At 36.8% G+C, this 20,144-nt stretch overlaps 1 protein-coding gene across 3 annotated transcripts in view; it reads right to left on the bottom strand.

Annotated features, from left to right (window-relative positions):
- The window catches only part of LOC129669607 (probable ATP-dependent RNA helicase DDX60), a 116,749-nt gene that overhangs the window by 74,278 nt on the left and 22,327 nt on the right, over nt 1-20,144 (bottom strand). For all 3 annotated transcript variants that reach the window (XM_055597900.1, XM_055597898.1, XM_055597899.1), the window contains exons 6-13: nt 18,727-18,843; nt 16,997-17,158; nt 14,400-14,558; nt 9,960-10,101; nt 8,110-8,265; nt 4,616-4,721; nt 4,090-4,205; nt 2,780-2,940 (exon numbers count right to left, since the gene is read on the bottom strand). In XM_055597900.1, coding sequence (XP_055453875.1) covers nt 2,780-2,940; nt 4,090-4,205; nt 4,616-4,721; nt 8,110-8,265; nt 9,960-10,101; nt 14,400-14,558; nt 16,997-17,158; nt 18,727-18,843 — 1,119 coding nt within the window. The remainder of the gene's footprint in view (nt 1-2,779; nt 2,941-4,089; nt 4,206-4,615; nt 4,722-8,109; nt 8,266-9,959; nt 10,102-14,399; nt 14,559-16,996; nt 17,159-18,726; nt 18,844-20,144) is intronic.

A 20,144-nucleotide genomic window follows, 5' to 3' on the forward strand; every position in this document is an offset into this window, starting at 1 on the left:
ACATGCCAAAATAAAACAACCAACCACAATTTTGAGCAATGGAGAGGAAGGAGTAGGAGGGAAAGGGGAGGAGCCAGAGGACAGGAAGGAGTGGAAGGCAGAGGAGGAGGAAGAGTCACAGAGGCTGGGAGAGAGAGGCTGGAGGAGAGGTCTTGGAACGACGTGGAGAATGAACCGGACCTAAGATTTCACAAAAAGCAAGTATAATGGGTGAATCTAAATGTTAGGAAGTTATGAGGGCTTGGAGGTTTAGGATGGAATAACTATTGCCCAGCATTGTGTTCTAGATTGACTAAATAAATCATAGTCTCTGTGTGGTGATTTGGTTATACAGCTGTTTAGGATTAACAACAGCATTACCAGAAGATATAGCAATAGTAAATATTAAGTGATAATACAACATACAATGCTCCCTTTATCTCAAATGTGAAGACTCATAGAGTGCATTTATAAAGTACATATGATGTTGAATGTCTTTGATGACTCATTTAATATTTTAGACTGGGAGTGGAGAAGCTTATACTTCTTTTCAGTCTACTTGTGCTGTATGATGAGCATTTTTGGAAGTCTGTTATTTTGCAACAGAGAGGAACACAGCCAGAGAGAGGAGAAAGAGAAGGATGACGAGAAGGGGAAACAGGAGCGAGATGAAGAGGAGGAAGAGGAGGAGGAAGAGGAGGAGGAAGTAAAGAGGAAGAGGAGGAGGAAATAAAGAGGAAGAGGAGGGGAAGAGGGGGAAAAGAGGAGGGAAAGAGGCAAAAAGAGAAGGAAGAAGAGGAGGAAGGGGGAGAAAGAAGAAGAAAGAACAGCTGAAGAAAAAGAAGACTCTTCCTTTCCTCCTCCTTCTCCTCCTCCTGCTCCTGCTCCTCCTCGATCTCATCCTTCTCTTCCTCCTGAAGTTCCTAAATAAACAGTCAAAGTTTTCACTAATTTTGAGTATAAAATTGAGAAGGCCCTGACCATGAGAAAGCAGCAGTAATGGCATGCATGGGCTTCTTAGGCTTGCTTCTGATAAGCCAGGCAAAACTTGAGCTAGTCCCCATTCCTCAGTGGACCTGTGCAGCAGTTCAAAAAGAGAGGCCTTCCACTGGAATAAACAGCAGGTACTACAATGTTGTGTGTTATTTTAACTATTATGTGGGAGAGCTGTTGTTAATCACCAACTGGTAGCTGTCCTTGAGAGTTGTGAAACTTGAACCCCCTGCTTGTTAATTAGTTGCATACCTGGCAAAGAAATAGCACTTCTTTGGTTTGGTTTGGTTTGGTTTGGTTTGGTTTGGTTTGGTTTGGTTTGGTTTGGTTTGGTTTGGTTTTGCAGTCTTGCTAAAATTCTCCCAGCCATAAGCATCCAGAAATGAAAGTTTAAAAATATTTTTGTGTTCTTTGTGTGGGATTTTCACAAGCTTCACTTCTGATGACTTTGCCACACTAACTCCCTTTGACAAGGTCAGCTGTCACAATTCCTCTGACAGATGGGTATGCTAAAATGTTGCTGTCTACAAGATATTAAAAAGCAACTGGTATTAAAAGGGGCAGGGAGGAGACCAGGGAGGGAGTGTGGGGTTGGGGAGGGAATGAGGGAGCAGGATACAGCTGGGACACAGAGTTAACAAAATGTAACTAAAAATAAAAATAAAAAAAAATAAAAAAAGAGAGTTCCCATGAAATAAATGCCTTCTAATCCTTAGCATCGGAGTTGACTTTTTAAATGCTAATGAGTAGCCAAATTTTTAAGGAGTGAACTTCACCTAAAGTCATCAAATTGTAAATCCAGTTTTAAAAATAATCTATTCTTGTACAGTGCTATTATCATAAATACTAACATAATTTTCATGACATGATATTAGTAAATAAATTGAGCTCCTATCCACTGTATGTTATCCTTAATTATGGCCTCTGGATAAAAATAGATAGAAAATGATAATAACAGTAAGATAAGTGGTGAAATTAAGGAGGGTGTATTCTGTATAGGAAAAGAAAATGAATGGCTTTAACTTGCACTTGAAGAAGATGGTGAATGAATTAATTATTTAAATACTTGGGGAAAGTGCAGATAATCTGTATAAGTCAAACAAAGACATCCACGTGTTTCATGTTTCTTTTGCTTCATTTATGAAAAAAAATTGTATTGTTATTAGATAATAAACTATATTTTAATATTATTGCAAAATTTTAAATCAAGCCTTTGGTCACTTAATACTTTATTTACTTCTCTAAATAAGGGTACATTATTACATAGAGAGGATCAATATGCAATAATTCATATGTAATTTAGACTTTCTTAGCAAGCATTATAATAAATATTATTATTATTGTATTTGTTACTCTTCTGTACTTCAATAAAACACCATGACCAAGACAACTTCTAGAAAAAAAGGCATTCTTTAAGCTTATGATTTCAGAGGAATAAGAATCCACAACGACAGTGCAGAAGCATGGCATCTGGAGCTAGAAGTTGAAAGTTTATATCTTAAACTGCAAGCAAGAAGTAGACAGCAAACTCAAAACAGCAAGTCTTCAAATGGTCAAAGCCTGCCTCCAACGACACACTTCCTCCACCACAGCCAATCTGCTATCTTCTCCAAACAGTACTGCCAACTGGGAGCCACACATTCAAATACCTGACCCTATGGGAGCCATCACATACAAAGCTATACACCAATGTAAGGAAGAAAGGACAATGTCTATGAACAGAAGCCATCAATGGGAAGAGCAAGTATCGATATAATAAAAAATATCAGCATAGCTTTTTATAATAATAAAATTTACAGGAACTTACGTGTGTCTTTGAGCTTTTGGATTTAAAACAATCCTTCTTTGGCTTAGCGCCTTGAGTTGTGATAAGCTTTGAAGAGACTGAATCTAATGAGTTCCCATAAAATCGTTGAAAAACATGATACTTCTGAATGCCTTTAAGATAATAAGGGTCTCTTGAATGTTCTGCAAAAATAATAATAATAATAAACTTAAAATGAAAAATTGCTATGGTTTCTTAGTAGCATCTCTAACTCTTTACACCATTCTATACACAGGCAGTATTCTTTCTAGAATAGAACAGCAAGTTTATCTAATCAGTTTGGACAGAGAATGTATCTTAACTTAGTCTATCACATCCATAGAATAACTTTTAACATATCTACAAAAGTTGCAATATTTTAAACATTTTTTTGCCTATAAAGTTTAACCTATATATCATGCACAGAAGTCAAGTGTTCCATCACGGGGCAACAACTCCCAGCTGCTCCAAACCTTTCAAAACAATTTTACAAAAGAAATACCAATAGTGTTATTTAATTTTATTGATTAAATGTGTTCTTTAACAATTCATACATGTATGTAATGTACTCTAATTACTTACCCCCATTATCTTTTATATCCTTTTTACTCTGCTGTCTCCCTCACCTCCCTAAAAGTCTCTTTTGCAAACTCATATCTTTTTGACTGATTAATTTTCATCACTGTTATTGGTTTGTTCACAGGTTTGTTTGAAACAACTATAAATGGTATGCAACTAAAGGTAATGACTATCACCTGCAGAATCCATCAGTATCCAATAGTCTAGCAGTGATGAGTAGGGCTCCTTGAGTACCCTTAAAGGTGGTTGGTTTGTTTTGGTTAGTTTGCTCTTTTTAAGACAGACTCTAAAAATTACCTGTTCTGTGCCCTGTGAATGAGCTTAGTAAGACAGAATCAAAGGAAAACCACCTAAGATATTGTAGTTCCTTGAATTACTGGTTAGGTAAATATAAAGCCCTTATTCTGGGCAAGTGACATAGAGCTGAGAGTTTAATCTCCATATATTAGACTTCATAGAACATCCAGATTGCTTAAACTGAAAACCATCTTCCCCTAAGTATCAAGCTCATGAGACAAAGATCACATATGCATTCCTCTGCTTAAGATACCTACAAGCACAATATGAATAACTATCAGGAAACAAACTGAAAATTCTCTATTAGCACATCTGCATGTCTTATTGATTGCTCTTCCTCAAAACTTTTCATTTTTGTACATAATATGTTTTTTACTTTGAAATAAAGGGCAGAATAAAGTAGATTTAAGTTATTTCAGCTGACTCAGCAAGCTCACCATTAAAATTGGCCTTTGTCCTGTCATAATCATCACTGAGGGGTCGGTGGGAATGCCAGTGGACAAGCTCATCAAATTCCTTGTGCTTAACCAGGGAGGTAACAATGGGATCATCACTGTGAGACAAAAACGAATACAAGCATATTTTAAATATTATGCCTCCAAACCCAAGACATTTTAAACCTGGGAAAACCCTAGATCCTTTTCCAGGGACACAACATGTGTGGTAGAATCCAAAAAGCTTTTTACTAGAGGTTTCAGAAACAAGGACCACATCATGTCTCCAACATTCACAAACATTCCTTGTTCCATTAATTTAAAATTACTAGTGGGTTGCTTTTTTCTCTCGTTAAAATCATCCAGATGTCATAAAGACTATATGTTGCAAAAATATATAGCACATGATGCACTGTCTTAAATGTGCCATGTTTCTAGAGTTCATTCAGAAAAGGTTTTCTCAAAGAACCTTTAACAAATAACTTATCCATTCCAAACAAGTATTTACTAAAACATAATTAGACCTTACCTTTTTAGGAAAGGCAAGTCTTTCAAAATGTCTCCAGTAAATTCATCAACCAAAGTACATGACAGTGGAATAAAACCCAAATTTGGTATCATCTCCTGAGAACTTTCTGTAAATTAAAAAAAAAATGATCAATTTAAATGTAAAATTTTTAGACAGAAAGACAAAACATTGTTTTCCAAATTTTCACATATAAAATATTTTATATTTACTTGTTTTGTATTATAATTCCAATCCTGCTCATAAAGCTATTTTATACATTGAGTCCTTGGAACATAATAGAAAATTATTATAAATAAACAAATAAGTAAATCTGAGCAAATAAGTAGGCAGATTAAACAAAAACGTGGCTGGGTGGCTAGGTAGGTGAATTGATAAATACGTGGCTGGGTACAAGATAATGGGTGACAATGGCCAATTATTGATAGATGATAGACAGATAAATAGTAGATGACAGGTAATTTCTGTGGTGTTTATTTTCAAATGTCTAATCTGTTTATTATTGCCTATTAAGAGATAAAGAATCGAAAGACAGCACTTTAAGAAATTACATACACAATGTCAAAAATGAAATTAAAAATACAGAAAAAGAAAGGTGATGAGATTGATATTATTGCAATTCTCCCTTTGAGCTTCCTTTTAGTTTTTAAGGAAGCATATGCAAAAACAGGTGAAGAGATGACAAAAATGATAAATCAGATGAACAGATAGATGACAAAAAGAAGTAGATAGATAATAGATAGACAGACAGATAGATAGATAGATAGATAGACAGATAGAGAGATAGATAGACAGATAAATAGATTGATTGATTGATTGATTGATTGATTGATTGATAACAGCACTGAGAACAGCACTCAGCCAAAGTCATAATAGTGACTGTAAAGTAAATACCCCAGCTTCCTGATCCTCACAGAAGATGCTTCCAAGTTAGTGTGTACTCCACCACAAAATTCCCAATGCAGTTCACCTCCTGTCTCCCAAAGTAGAGAGCTGCTCTTTGACAAGATCTGCATAGTGGTATTCATTTACTGCCATTAATCTATCTCAAACAACTTCCTGACTGGCCCAATAAACCAATGCTGTTTGTCTAGTGGAATTCATTGTCACAATAGACAAGGACACAAACACACACACACAAACACACACACACACAAAGACATGTATGTATGTATATATGTATGTGTGTATCCTAAGTTCTCAGTAAATTTTCCTTTTAATAATTCCTTTAAATCATTTTCCTGAAATTCATTATACTATCAAAAATGTTATTATACTAAACCATTTTTTATTGTTCTGCAAATATGCATAGAATTTCATCCCTAGACAGTTTAAGAATTACATATAATTCTGCTACATTCTGAATTTCATCATTAATGAGAAATCTGCTACTTGACTAATTTTTCTTCCTTTATAGTTAATTGATTCTTTTGAGATGTTCCTTATTTTTCACGTTACAATTTCACTTTGTGTGTCTAGGGAATGTATTTGTCTGCTTTAATATGTTTCTGTAGTTAATTTATCCCATTTGAGATCCTAAATGTGTAAAACTTGTCTTTATCAATACAGGCAAGTGTCAAGGCATTACTTCTTCAAATATCATGCCACTCACTTCACTTCATTCTTTCCTTCTAAGTTTCCAAATGAGCTAAACACTGGCTTTCGTTCTCCACATCTTCAATATTTTGTGTATTAAATTTTAATTTCATTTTTATTTAATGTATGTAGCATATTTCAATATGTATATCTTGACCGTGTGTGTTAGCTGAGCCTGACGGTGCATGTGATATCAGCCCTTGGAAAGTGAAAGCAGGAGGTTCAGAAACTCAGTATCATTCTCAGCCACGTCTTGAGTTCACGATAGCGTCTTATTTCAAGAAACACACACCCATGACAACAAAAGGATAAACAGAGCAAACTAGTGATGCAGTCAGGAAAATTAACGTGCCTTCTATATCAAACTATTCTTTGTATTTTCCCTTGTATCCTTTTATTTTAGTATTAAAATTACCTGCAATATTTCATTTCCCAAATTATTAGTGTATATAATGCAATATTTAATAAGTGTTGGTCTTCATAGCCTACATTACTCTCATTAATTAAAACAAATCTAGACCTATTATCTTCCATAAGTATAAAATTTTACCCTTTGACCTACACTTTCCCTTTCCCTAACACTGCTCCCTCAATAACTACCTATTTATTTTGCTCTATGTCTATGGTTTTTTTTAGATTGTAAATGTTATCATACAGTATTTTTCTTTCTGTAATTAGCTTATTTCATGTGCCATAATGGTATTTTTCATCTGTTTTGTTTTCCTGTACTGGAAATTGATCCCATGGCCTCAAACATGTAGGACACACACCAACCCTGAGAGTGATTCTATTTCTATTTACATATGGTGTCCAAATGCCCCCATTATTAATATCTAATCAGCTTTTAAATCCAAGCAGTATTTTGATTTTCTATAAGTTTGGTTATTGAAATGAATTTTGTTTTAGAGTGTTTATTATTTTTCTCATTTCATTTCATATTTAATTTTTTAAATGGCTTCAAATCATGCTCAGGAAGTATGTAATAATTGTGATGATTAAAAACTAGAAGTTATTAGTTCTGTCTGTAGATCACTGTGTTCTTAGTTATTTCCTCAGCGCTTTCATAAATTCTATCAACAACCATCTTTGATATATAATCCCATAAAACAAATGTTTACAATTTTTTTCCTCATAATAATTTGCCATATCCCTCCAATCATTTTCATGTTTTTTGGATTAGAGTGGCCTTGCAGTTTAATTTGCAGTGTAAACTCCAAATTCTCAAGAGTAATTTATTATGCTCCAGACCAACTGTGACTCCTTTGTCAATTCAGTTCGTTGACAGGCAGGTCTAGAGGGAGATAATCTTTAGGGCCTTCTCCTATGGGCTTGGGCTTCGTTGAAGAATATCAGTTCTATCACCACCCCCCAGAGGAGACAAAACCGTCTCTACAACTGAAGCTCAGAGGAGGCAAAGCTTTCTAAGGGAACTGCTGGCTTCTTTTTATTCTTGGCATCTCGTGGTCCCCCTCCAACACATGTCTACTGTTTGTTTTTGTAGCTACACAAGCCAGATGCTGCGTATGGTACCACAGTAATCCTAGAATGCCATCGGTGGTCCTCAGCTTCCCTAGAGTCACCTTGCCGGCTTTGCCCGCTCTGTTCTCATGAATGGAGCTATCATTGTATAATAAAGCACTGAGTGTCTTCATTCACCTCTATTATATAAAGTTGTCAGCTGACAGGTCGCGTTGTTAGAAATAGAATTCACTCAACATGTTTTATTTTTTTAAATTGGCAACATTAATTACAAAAGTCATATAAATTTTCAATATTAGTCAAAGTTCACCACGGTATGGACATGACAACTATTTGAACGCGTAAATGCTAAATATAATAATTTCTACTCAGAGTTTGAAAAAAAAAAACTTTTTCCACAAATTAAGTTGGGAATAAATTACCTTTGATTGGTGATGGGGTCTTTTGAAGAAAATGAAGCTTTGTTGTTCTCACAGGAAATGGCTCTCCCACATCAAAATTTCTGACCAACTTTGACACAGTGTCCCATAGCTGTACATACTCTTTCATGATGACATTTCCTACATTCAAATCCAAGCCTGGACCACAATTTTAAAAGAACTCAGCATTAAAAAGCACTGCTAACGCATAGAAGCACACTCACACCTTCACTAAAGTCATCAACCTCTGTAATATGGGGCAAAAGTGGAATTTTCTGTGGGTTTCCCAATGGAATCTGAATGAAAATGGTCTCTGGACAATGTTCTTGACAGGTCTTAAAACTGATCTTGGTTTTCTGTTTGACAACTTAATATTAAAACTTGATGTCTTAAAAATTGACCCCTGGGGCCCTGAAGAGAATGATATCCCAACCAAGAACAACGCATGGAGAGGACCTAAAACCCCGGCTCAGATGTAGCCCATAGACTCATTCTCCAAATAGGTTCTCTAGTAAGAGGAGCAAGTGCTGTCTTTGGCATGAACTCAGTGGTAGGCTCTTTGACCACCTCCCCCTTGTGGGTACATCCTTACCAGGCCACAGAGGAAAACAAAGCAACCAGTCCTAATGAAACCTGATAGGCTAGGGTCAAATAGAAGGGGAGGAGGACCTCCTCTATCAGTGGCCTAGGGGAGGGGCATAGGGAGAGAAGAGGCACAGAGGGTGGGACTGGAAGGAGACAAGGGATGGAGCCACAGCCAGGATACAAATTGAATAAGTTGTAATAAATGACTATAATAAAAAAGAAAAATTTGATGTCTTAACTAATAATAACCAGCAGTGGAAATATAATTATTTTTAAGATAGTAAAAATATTATGCCACATATAACGTTGTAACCAATAACACTGAATAAAACTAAAATAAAAATCAGCAAAGACTCAGTAGCTTATTAGTAGCTAATTTGTTCCAATGTGTACAATATGAAGGAAACAAATCTTGATGTGAAAGACATTTCAATAATAATCAAGTGTTATTCTCCCAAAATGTTTTATTTTCTTTGACTACAAAAACACAAGAAAAATTATTCTAACAAAAAAAAACCCAACTTACATAAAGAATGTATAGGGATTATCTCTTGTAAAGACTTAAAATCTCTTAGTATCTAATAGAAGTGAAATGTTTCTACTAATGAGAGCAATTTCACAAAGAAACATTATGCACCATGTGTGAAAATGAACTGTTACAAAATGTGAAACACATAAATGCATACTTTTAACAAAAACCCTTATGCAGTAATATTAAGTTGAAAAAATTTCTTGGGTTATTATATTCATTCTGATTGCCACCAAATAAAAATTATGAATGAGGGAAGACTGGGAAACTGGAAAATAATTACTGTTTTTACAACAGACATTTAAGAAATGGTTTTGAACCTCTGAATCTGAATGATGCCATAGAACGAGAGTTCAGATGGAACACCAAAAATTGCCAAGAAAGGTTCACAAGCCAGGGATGCCCACACAGAGAACACGTGAAGCCATGGGAAGCTGAACATACAGAAAGGAATGTTGTGACACTGGACAAGTGTCTGGCAGATTGAACAACATTGAAATTTCTAATGAAAGTAGCTTCCAGGAAACTACAGCATTAGAAAATAGATCTGAGTGACACAAGGAAGACTGGAAACTGGGCACTGACTTCAGAAGACCTTAGAGCTTGTCTGTCTGTTCATCTGAGATATTCATTAAAAGTTGTTCCCTTGTAAATAAAAATATTGGTTTTGAAGCTTTAAAAACTCGCATGAGATTGCTCTCTTAAAGACGGTAATGTTTGTTGTATAGTATGTTAATACCTTCTGCATTTTCCTTTTCATAGTAAAAAGCAATATTCTTCAACAAAGGCTCATCACTTAAGTCAGAAAGGTGAAGAAAATTCAGACTCCAAGATTCAAACATGTGCATGTTACTTAGAATGAAATACTCGCACCAGTTTTTCTGAAAATTGAAAATAAAACAAACTTATTGAGAGTAATTGACATGTCCACAGTAAGAGGTACACTGGCTCTATACACATCTATAATCCAAACGAAAGGCAAAGGGCCGGGCTGTCCCAATTCTCATTAGCAACGTAAGCCCATTTAGGGTGAATGAGGATGATGCTTTGTTCTTTAAAAATTGAAGCACTACATAAAATAAAAACTGATTCAAAAATGGATTTAAACTGGATGCGGCCATGCTGCATTCCCAGCGCTTGTAAGGCTAACAGAAGGACCTCTGCAAGTTTGAGACCAGTAGATGCTACACAGTAGGTCTTCGACCAGCCTGAGCTACACAGCAAAACTTTGTCTCAAAAAAATTATTTTTATTATGAGTTTAAAAATATCTATTTTTGAAGTACTATTGATTATTTCCTTCCATTATGGTCCAAAATCTCAGAAACCACCTACTTCTTCAGCTTTTCAATGTGCCTCTGTTTTCTATTTAGGCTTCCTTGTTCACTTTTGGGTTTTCAAGAAAAGGGCTGCCAAGGGTTGCCTAAAGAACTAAACATTTGGAAACAAGTTAGGAGCCTGCCACGGAGGGCCTCTGAAAGGCTCTACCCTGCAGACTATCAAAGCAGATGCTGAGACTTATGGCCAACTGCTGGGCAGAGTGCATGGAATCTTATGAAAGAAGTGGGAAATAGTAATATCTGGAGAGGACAGGGACCCCACAAGGAGAGCAACAGAACCAGAAAATTTGAACACAGGGGTCTTCCCAGAGACTCATACTCCAGGTACCATGCATGGAGATAACCTAGAACCTGTGCACAGATGTAGCCCATGGCAGTTCAGTGTCCAAGTGGGTTCCATAGTAATGGGAACAGGGACTGTCTCTACATGAACTGATTGGCCTGCTCTTTGATCACCTCCCCCTGAGAGGGGAGCAGCCTTACCAGGCCACAGAGAAAGACAATGCAGCCACTCCTGATGAGATCTAATAGACTGGGATCAGAAGGAAGGAGAGGAGGACCTCACCTATCAGTGGACTTGGGGAAGGGCATGCGTGGAGAAGGAGGAGGGAGGGTGGGATTGGGAGGGGAGAAGGAAGGGGTTTATGGGGAGATACAAAGTGAATAAAGTATAATTAATAAAAATTAAAAAAAAATAACTAAACCTTTCAAACGCAGACACAGACATTCTCGTCCAACTATGCTGATGGTTCTCTGCCTGACTTGAGTCTGTGCAGTGATGTTCCATCTTAACACAGGCAAAATATCTGCACAAAAAGCACTTCCTTCTGGGCATAGTAGATATGAGTCTTCTTCAATGATATGGTTTAGAGTAAAGCTGAGACTGAGGTTCCTTCACCCACTCTCCCTTAGTATTTCAGCTTAAAGCTTCCCAGTGTGAGAAGGAGAAGGAAGATGCTGTTTGTATCAGCTAAAACTTTAAGGTTTCTAAGATCATCCTTCTAGGGTATCTTAGAAAATTATGAAATATTTAAAGATTTTTATAATGTCTTTTAAGCTAAAACACTTCCTGTGTATTAAAAAATGCCAAAAATTCTTCACAAATAACCATTCAAGTTTACATCGCACCCACTGCATTCACAGCAGCTCCCATTTCTGTACCCGAGCTCAGCTACATGAAGATGGCAAAAAATAAACTTATACCAAAAGCCAAAGCACAATATCATTGCCACAATATTTACTTTAATTGCAGACATCAGTAACTTTCATACATTAACTGGAAAGGTATTAAATGTATTAAGGTGTTTTTAAAAAGATAGGACCCAGAAGTGTAGTCTTCCTGCCTTTCATTAGTAGCACATAGTCTGGTGCCTCCTGACGGACTAACAAAGTATCTAGAGTAATGTCCACCTATGAGGTTTAGGATACTAGGATACAGTATTTTCTCTGAATAATCAATAGAATCTACATAGAGCTATCTTCACTATGTCTAATATTTACTACACCACAGAGCTCTTTAAAAATTCCACTACAACAGTAATGAATATTCAACAATGCAGATATTCAATATTTCCTGACACTTTTTTATATACGGATACGGCTGTGGTGTGAGTGTGTGCAGGTGTGTGGAGACCACAGAATAATTTCAGGAGTCATTCCCCTGTTATAGTCTTCTTTATGTGACAGGGTCTGTCATTGGCCTGGAATTTGACCAAGTAGACTAGAAGATCAACAAGCAATCCTTTTATCTACCTATCCTTGGTATTACAACTGAACATCATGGAACATGATTTATTTCGTACATGGTTCTATATTCAACCTCAAAGTTAGGTTCTCAGGCTTGTGAGGCAAGTGCTTTACAAACCGAATCATCACTCTTGGGCCCTGTACCTGACCTTCAGTTTCCAACCCCAGGCCACATTATGCTAATATAATACTAAGTGTAATGCAAGCACTATCAAGTAAAAACAATGTTACTTAATCACTTCTTTATTCACACTCAAATGAATATACTTCATGAACTTCCTCCACATCTCCCATGCTAGATTTTGACAGGAACACTTATGCAAGTACAATCTATCCCTCAATAACTAAGAAAGTGACACTCACCATGCAGTTGAAGTGTCTCAAGTTATGCTTAAATCACTCTTCAGGCTGCTATAGAAGAAGCATACTCAGAGCCTTAAGTGTAGAGCGCTCATAGTCATTTCCTTAGTCTCTAACACCATCAACAGTTATGGGGCCAAATAGTCCCCTAATTCTCCCAAACTCCCCCAAAGTTTTGTATGTACACCATTTAATCTACATTGAAAGTCAAAAAAGTTTTTTTTTTTAATGCAAGTACCATTAGCCTGCTTAAAACCATTTAGTAATCTCTCAATAAACTTACAATGAATTTATCTATCTTGATGGTACATGACTGGTCTCTCAGCCACTTCATCAGCTTCATCATTTAAACCATATTCTTTCTGTCGCTGATACAGCCGATGGAACTCAGCTCCTCGGCCATGCTATCTTCAGGACAATCATATATATCATTTCTTCTCTAAGAATCTGGCTTCCATTCTCTCTACCCTGCTAACCCTTACTAATCCTTCAGGACTTAGTCCATATAACCTCTTAACAAAAACCCTTGCAAACTTGGTTAGATCTTTTCATTATTGGATTCTAAAATACTCTAGTTCTTCCTTCACAGTAATTGATAAGAGTCAATGCATCTTCTCTATTAAATTCAATTGTCTGAAAGAACTAGGTTGAGAATGATGAAGAATGCTCTCCTCACTCTGTCTTCAGGTTGGAAAAGCACATTTCTAATTCCATTGGACATAAGACACTTTCCTTGAGTATCTCATGATCCTAAGAGAAAGTATACATGGCTAATCCATACATATTATATTAAGATGTAACTAGTAGTCATTAAAGATGATACTATCCAATACTGGAAAAAAATAGGAAAGTGTGAAAAGAAAAAACAATGTATATGGATATCCTTAGAAGGCCTACTCTTGACAACCCAAAAGTGAACAAGGAAAGCTAAGCAAAGAGCACAAACACAGCCAAAAGCTGGATAAATATGTGGTTTTAGAGAGTTTGGGCCACAAAGAGAGAAAACAATCAATAATAATTCAATAGATTTTTTTAACTCATAAATAATTTTTTTTTTTTTTGAAAAAAGGTCTTGCTGTATAGGTCAGGTTGGTCTGAGATTTACTGTGTAGGATCCACTGGTCTCAAACTTGCAGCAATCCTCCTGCCTTCGCCTCCCAACTGTTGGGATTACAGCATGGCCACATCCAGTTTAAATTTATTTTTTAATTAGTTTTTAATTTATGCAATGCTTCAATTTTCCAACAGAAAAAAAAACTGTACATTTAAAAGTAAGAAGATAAACTGAAAGGTTAACAGATTCTAGCACTGATTTGCATGGAAGACTAGAGAGAAATTTTTGTTTTCTGTTTTTCTAAGGTCTCCAGATTCTCTATTTCCATAATCTGTAATGGAAAAAGTAATAAAATTTTGCACTGATTTTCTCAGCTCTTTCTCACTGTAGAATTTGGTAGTCACTGGGAACGTCCTATTTAATGACTTAGAATCCCGATCCTGACAAGAATGTTACAAATGAAAATTTCTAGAAGCTGTCCCGTGGGTTGGAGACATGCCATGACACTTGCTATTACTACATAATACAACTGCTAAAACTGGTCCAAGTGATTGATAGAAGCAAGACGACCTTTGAAAACTTCAACATCTAACACTACACTGTATAAAACCATCTTGAAGGTAATTGTGGTTTTTATGTATAAAGTGGTTAAAAGTATATGCGAATGGAGAGTATATTTACCATTTTAAAGACAGTCGTGAGGTCCTGAATCCATTTAGAAGTGATGAATCTTGAGCGGGCTCTCTGGGAGAGAGGTAAATGGAGTAGAAAAGCCACACTGAGGCAATGTAGCTTACAAAAGTCTTCCATGTCTTTCAGGGTTAAGCAAGTATCCTTTTTCTGAAGAAAATAAAGAAGATGAGCAGACAAATGCAGGCTTGGAGACTACACACTCAATTTTGAGAAGTAGACATTACAACCAATCTGTCTATGTGGGAATTCCACATTTACGCCCTCTTTATTTCTGAGACAGTGTTTACCTAGAAACTAGGCTTTCACATGTTTGAGGTAAACAGGAAAGGAAGCCTCTAGCTTTGTAGCAGTTGGTGTATGGCATGATTCAGCATTCCAGGGATGCCATGTTTAAGCTAATAAACCAGTTAATGAATGGAAGGTTTCACAGGGTCTTGGGTTGGTGAAGCTACAGGCTAAGTATTGTCTTCTATCTAGGTAGCGTATTCGGAGGGTGATACTCTGAACTGTGAGCATGAGCACAACTGGGTAGCAATGTATCTAAAGCTGCCCAGTGACAACAAGGGCAAATAAGTAGATATATCTATCATCGTGGACAAAGATATCATTGCCATTGTCAAACATAGTTCATTGGTTGGACAAGAAGACTTCATTGGGACAGCACTGGGATGCTAGAGAGGGTCTAATAGTTAGAAGCTTCAGAGAGAAAAGTTTGAACAACTATCATGATTTAGGGATTATTTAAAATAGGATGTCTAATGTAGAAAGTTTTCATTAAAATTTATATTTAAAGAGATACCGCAAACCAAAATATTAAATGTTTCTGAAATCAAGAAAGTTAATAGGATTCTTTAGCCGAGACTTCATAGTACTCAGATTACATATAAAATGGTATGCATAGATGTGTGCATACATATGTGGCATGAGCACACATATGCACAGATGAATGTTTGTCATAGCTAAATCTCAACTGGCCACCTTTCTTGCAATGAAGAAACCTAAGAACAGTAGTCTCTTTCCAGCTAATAGGAACCCTCTTCCATTGCTGGTGGGAATGCAAACTTGTACAACCACTTTGGAAATCAATCTGGCATTTTCTCAGACAATTAGAAATAGTGCTAACTCAAGATCCAAATACACCACTCCTGGGCATATATCCAAAAAATGCTCAACCATACAATAAGGTTGCTTGCTCAACTATGTTCATAGCAGCTTTATTCATAATAGCCAGAATCAGGAAGCCACCTAGATGTCCGTCAATGGAAGAGTGGATACAGAAATTGTGGTACATTTACACAATGGAATACACTCAGCACTTAAAAACAAAGAAATGAAATTTGCAGGCAAATGGTGAGAACTAGAAAAGATTATCCCGAGTGAGGTAACCCAGAAGTAGAAAGACACAAATGGTATATAATCACTTATAAGTGTATATTAGACATATAATATAGGATAAACATACTAAAATCTATAGTCCTAAAGAAGCTAAACAACAAGGAGGGCCCTAGGGAATAGGGTGAAACCTAACTCAGAAGGGCAAAAAAGGATAGACATCAGAAGTAGGAAACGACAAGGAATCCCCATCAGGGAATCAAAAGAGGTACTGAGACTCATAGTCAAACTTTGGGCAAAGTGCAGGAAACCTTACAGGAGAAAGAGAAGATAGAAAGACCTAGAGGGAACAGGAATTCCATAAGGAGAACAACAGAGCCAAAAAACCTGGGTCCATGGAGGCCTGCAGAGACCTATACTCCAACCAAGGACCATGCATGGAGAAGACATACACCCCTTGCTCAGAGGAAGCCCATAGGTTGCTCAGTTTCCAAGTGGGTTTCCTAGTAAAGGGAGCAGGGGCTGTCTGTGACATGAACTCAGTGGCTGACCCTTTGATCACCTTCCCCTGGGGGATGGGGGGTGCAACCTTGCCAGGCCACAGAGGAAGATGATGCAGCCAGACCTGATGAAACCTAATAGGCTAAGGTCTAATAGAAAGGGAGGAGAACCTCTCCTATCAGTGGGCTAGGGAAAGGGCCTGCAGGGAGAAGAGGGAAGATGAGTGGGACTGGAAGGACATGAAGAAGGGGGTACAGCTTGGATACAAAGTGAATAAATTGTAATAAACAAACAAATCAATAAAATAGGATGCCAAGACTCCTTAGTGTGGGAGTATCTTTTAAACTCACTGAGAAACTTGTACAAGATAAACCTGAATTCAGTCCACATTACTATTTAATACTTTGGGTTGGAGGACTGTTACTCTCAGAAGCAGAAAGCCAGTGTGGAGTAGAAAACACAATGCCTATCTTGTAGAGCTTCTCTAAGCATTTCATGCACAGTACACAGAAAAAGCCCAAAGCAGCACAGTAGGCTGTTTCTCCTTTTGTCTGCCTGTGGGTGAGTGATCCTACATGAAATGCCAGTATGCAACACCGTGAATCGTGGAACATCATATGTCATTAAAACATGAATTGTATCTTTTGACGTTCATGTAAACATGGGGAGTGTCACGTGGGAGAGATGGTAGGTGGAAATAATGAACTAGCGATGGTGGAAAGCAGTGGTGTATCCCAGCGCGACGACCGCACCTGTTTGACTTTGCACGTCTGCTGGGAGGCTTCCTTCTCTCTGCTCTCTAAAAAGCAGTGGTACATGTCCAAGGACAGGGAGCATGAGGCGACACAAAGGACACGTCGGATGTCAGATCCCTCCGGCCAGACTTGCTTAAGCAGAGATACAGTCTCACATGCCTGTCACAGGAGACAACTGTAACATGTCATGATATTTGGAAAACTATATTCATAAGTGATTGTATAGTAAGAAGTGGGTTTGCAGGACCATATGGGAACTGTAGCTATTTCCATTAAAAAAATTAGTGAGCAAAAATTTTGAATGGTAAAATTACTTCAAAAAAAATTTTTGATGAAACTATAAACAAATACATGCATATGAAAAAAACACTGGTAACTAAGCAAGAAAATCTATGACTTTTTAAAAATAATGTCTAATGAAACAAATAATGAGAAAATGAGAAAAAGTTTATATTCTTTAGTAATATAACAACTGCATTTTTCTACTTTCATGTGATCAAAGTTATTTTTCATCTTTTAATACTTTAATAACTGTACAAGAAATTACGGTATACCATTTCTCATATGCTTCGCTAATGAGATCATAAATAGGCAAAGGCTTAAGCAAAGGCAATTGACAATACACTTAATTGCCATTCAATATACGAATATTTTTCATTCAAGTTCTAGAGAGCTAACCTAGATCAACAACCCAAAATCTGCCCAAAAATGTGTGTACAAAAGTGTTCATCACAGAATTATTTTAAAAGCAAACCTTCAAACAATTTAAATGTTCAGCATTCAAGAAATACCGCATATCCATAAAAATCACACTTGTAAGATTTTAATAAAGTCAGAAAATATTATGTAACAAGAAGAGTGATGAAAAGGGTGTACACCCAGCATGGGCTCAATACTGTAAAATACACTGATGCCATCTGAAAGTTATATTCAAACTGTGTGGATCTTGCTCTAAGTACTAACACTATAAACAGCCAAGACATAAAAAGGAAAAGTATTCAGATTAACAAGACCATCCCTCATCTTTGATCACTCGCCCCTGGGGACATGGTCTTGCCAGTCCACAGAGGAAGATGATCCAGGCAGTCCTGATGAGACTTAACAAGGTATGGGCAGATGGCAATAGTGGAGAATTCCCCCTTTCAGTGGACTAGGGGAAGGGGATAGGGGAAGAGGAAGGAAGGGTGAGACTGGTGGAAGTTGAGGGAGGGGACTTCAATTGGGATATATAATGAATAAATTGTGAAGAATAAATAAAAATTAAAAATTATAAAAAAACGAGACAGTCCCAATCCTGAGTCTAAATAATACAGTTCTGTGGATGATACTTGGAGTTCTGTCCACATTCATGTGACCCGAGGCACTGGATCGCTCACAATAATTTTTTACGCATTTTAGACTTTATTAGTTTACGGTAATGAATGTTTTGCCTGTATGTTTATAGGTGGACCACGAGTGTATATCCTACTTAACAGGGGAAAACAGAGACATTTATACACTAACCAGGAACAGGGGAATGTGGTATTTCTCCTACTCTTCGCTGTTTTAAGAGGCCGATTACTATATACATTAGACCAGAAAATCCCTGGAAACTTTTTGGTTTCAAAGTGAAACACTAAGAGTGACGTGCAAGGTTATGCACCTACACACACACACACACACACACACACACACACACACTTCTAAAAAGATAGTTCAAGTAAAAGATGTTTTTCAAGTTCTATTACCTCTCCCACCATATTATTGAATTTTAAATCTCCAAACAGAGCTGTTAAAGCCTTGTCTCTCCATTTTTTTAACCGTTTAATCAGGGTTTTGTAAACCATAATAATCTTCTTCCTATTCTGCAAAAAAAATATAAATTTTCATAAGTAAAATCATTATTTCCCAATGACAAAACTCAGACCTTTAAGAATTTAAGATACCATCATGTTACAATGTAGTCCTCAATTTAAAATTTATAGTAATGTAGTTGAGGATGGTCAGCAATGTTTAAAACTTTTTCCAAGTGATATTTTGTTACCTCTTGTGGCAAAATAGCACTGTATTTTTAGCACTTTCACAAAGTTGTAAGTTACACAGTGAATCGTGGAACATCATATGTCATTATAACGTCAATTGCAGGGAATATCCTATCTTTCGGCGTTCATATAAACAAGGGGAACTGCCAGTGTCACGTGGGAGAGATGGAACTCACTTTCAATGTGCAGTTCAGTGACTTGGTATATCAACCTGGCTGTGCACCCATCAACCTGTCATCATAATGTAATGTATGTGCAAACCTCCCTTCCAAAACAGTTCAGTGTATTTCAAGCAAACACCTAAGAAGACACTAAAATCCCTTCCCGACAGGCAACTGTGGCACTGGAAACACTCATGGCTAACAGTTTCAATGGCATTTCCACTATCCTATTTCATGTAGTCCTGCAATTTCCTGTTAGGAGAAAACACACACACACACACTTTAAGGTGAATTTTAATTAATTGGAGCATAAATTATTTTATAAATAATATCCTCCATTAAAATTGGTTCTAGGCAGAATGTCTGCAAGATTTCTCAGAATTCAGATTCAGAAACTGCTGTCAACAGAATACTACAAGGCTGTGTATGGGGGCACGTGTCTTTAATACCAGCACTCGGGGATGCAGAGCAAAGTGGATCTTTGTGAGTTCCAGGCCAGCCTGAGCTCCACAGCGAGACCCCGTCTGTGGAAAGAAATAAGGAACTACAGCATAAATTCAGTATTTAGTACTTGCCCTAGGTATAAAATAAATCCTAGGCCTGCGTCTGCCCACAGTTGGCAGTCAGCGTCAAGAATACTTAAATAATAGGAATCTAATAAAAAACAAAATAAATTACCCTGTCAAGTCATGGCAATCATTTTCATTCATGCAAATGTGTGATGATGGGTATGATGTAATTCTCAAAGGACACATGTTACCTGGTTCTAAAGCTACCTTGATGGTAAATTGAACAATACTCATATGCAGAATTCACCTTAACTAGTAAAAAAACAAGTAAACTAAATATACTTATCCAGCCAGTGTCCATGCTTTACTCTGAAAATGTCAACAAATCAGCTCTCAAATATACCAATATAGGAAAATAATACCATCACGGAATTTGAATTGATTGTTTGAAAAG

The sequence above is a fragment of the Psammomys obesus genome, unplaced genomic scaffold (assembly GCF_907164565.1).
Source record: "Psammomys obesus unplaced genomic scaffold, mPsaObe1.curated_primary_1811, whole genome shotgun sequence".
Taxonomy (NCBI): domain Eukaryota; kingdom Metazoa; phylum Chordata; class Mammalia; order Rodentia; family Muridae; genus Psammomys; species Psammomys obesus.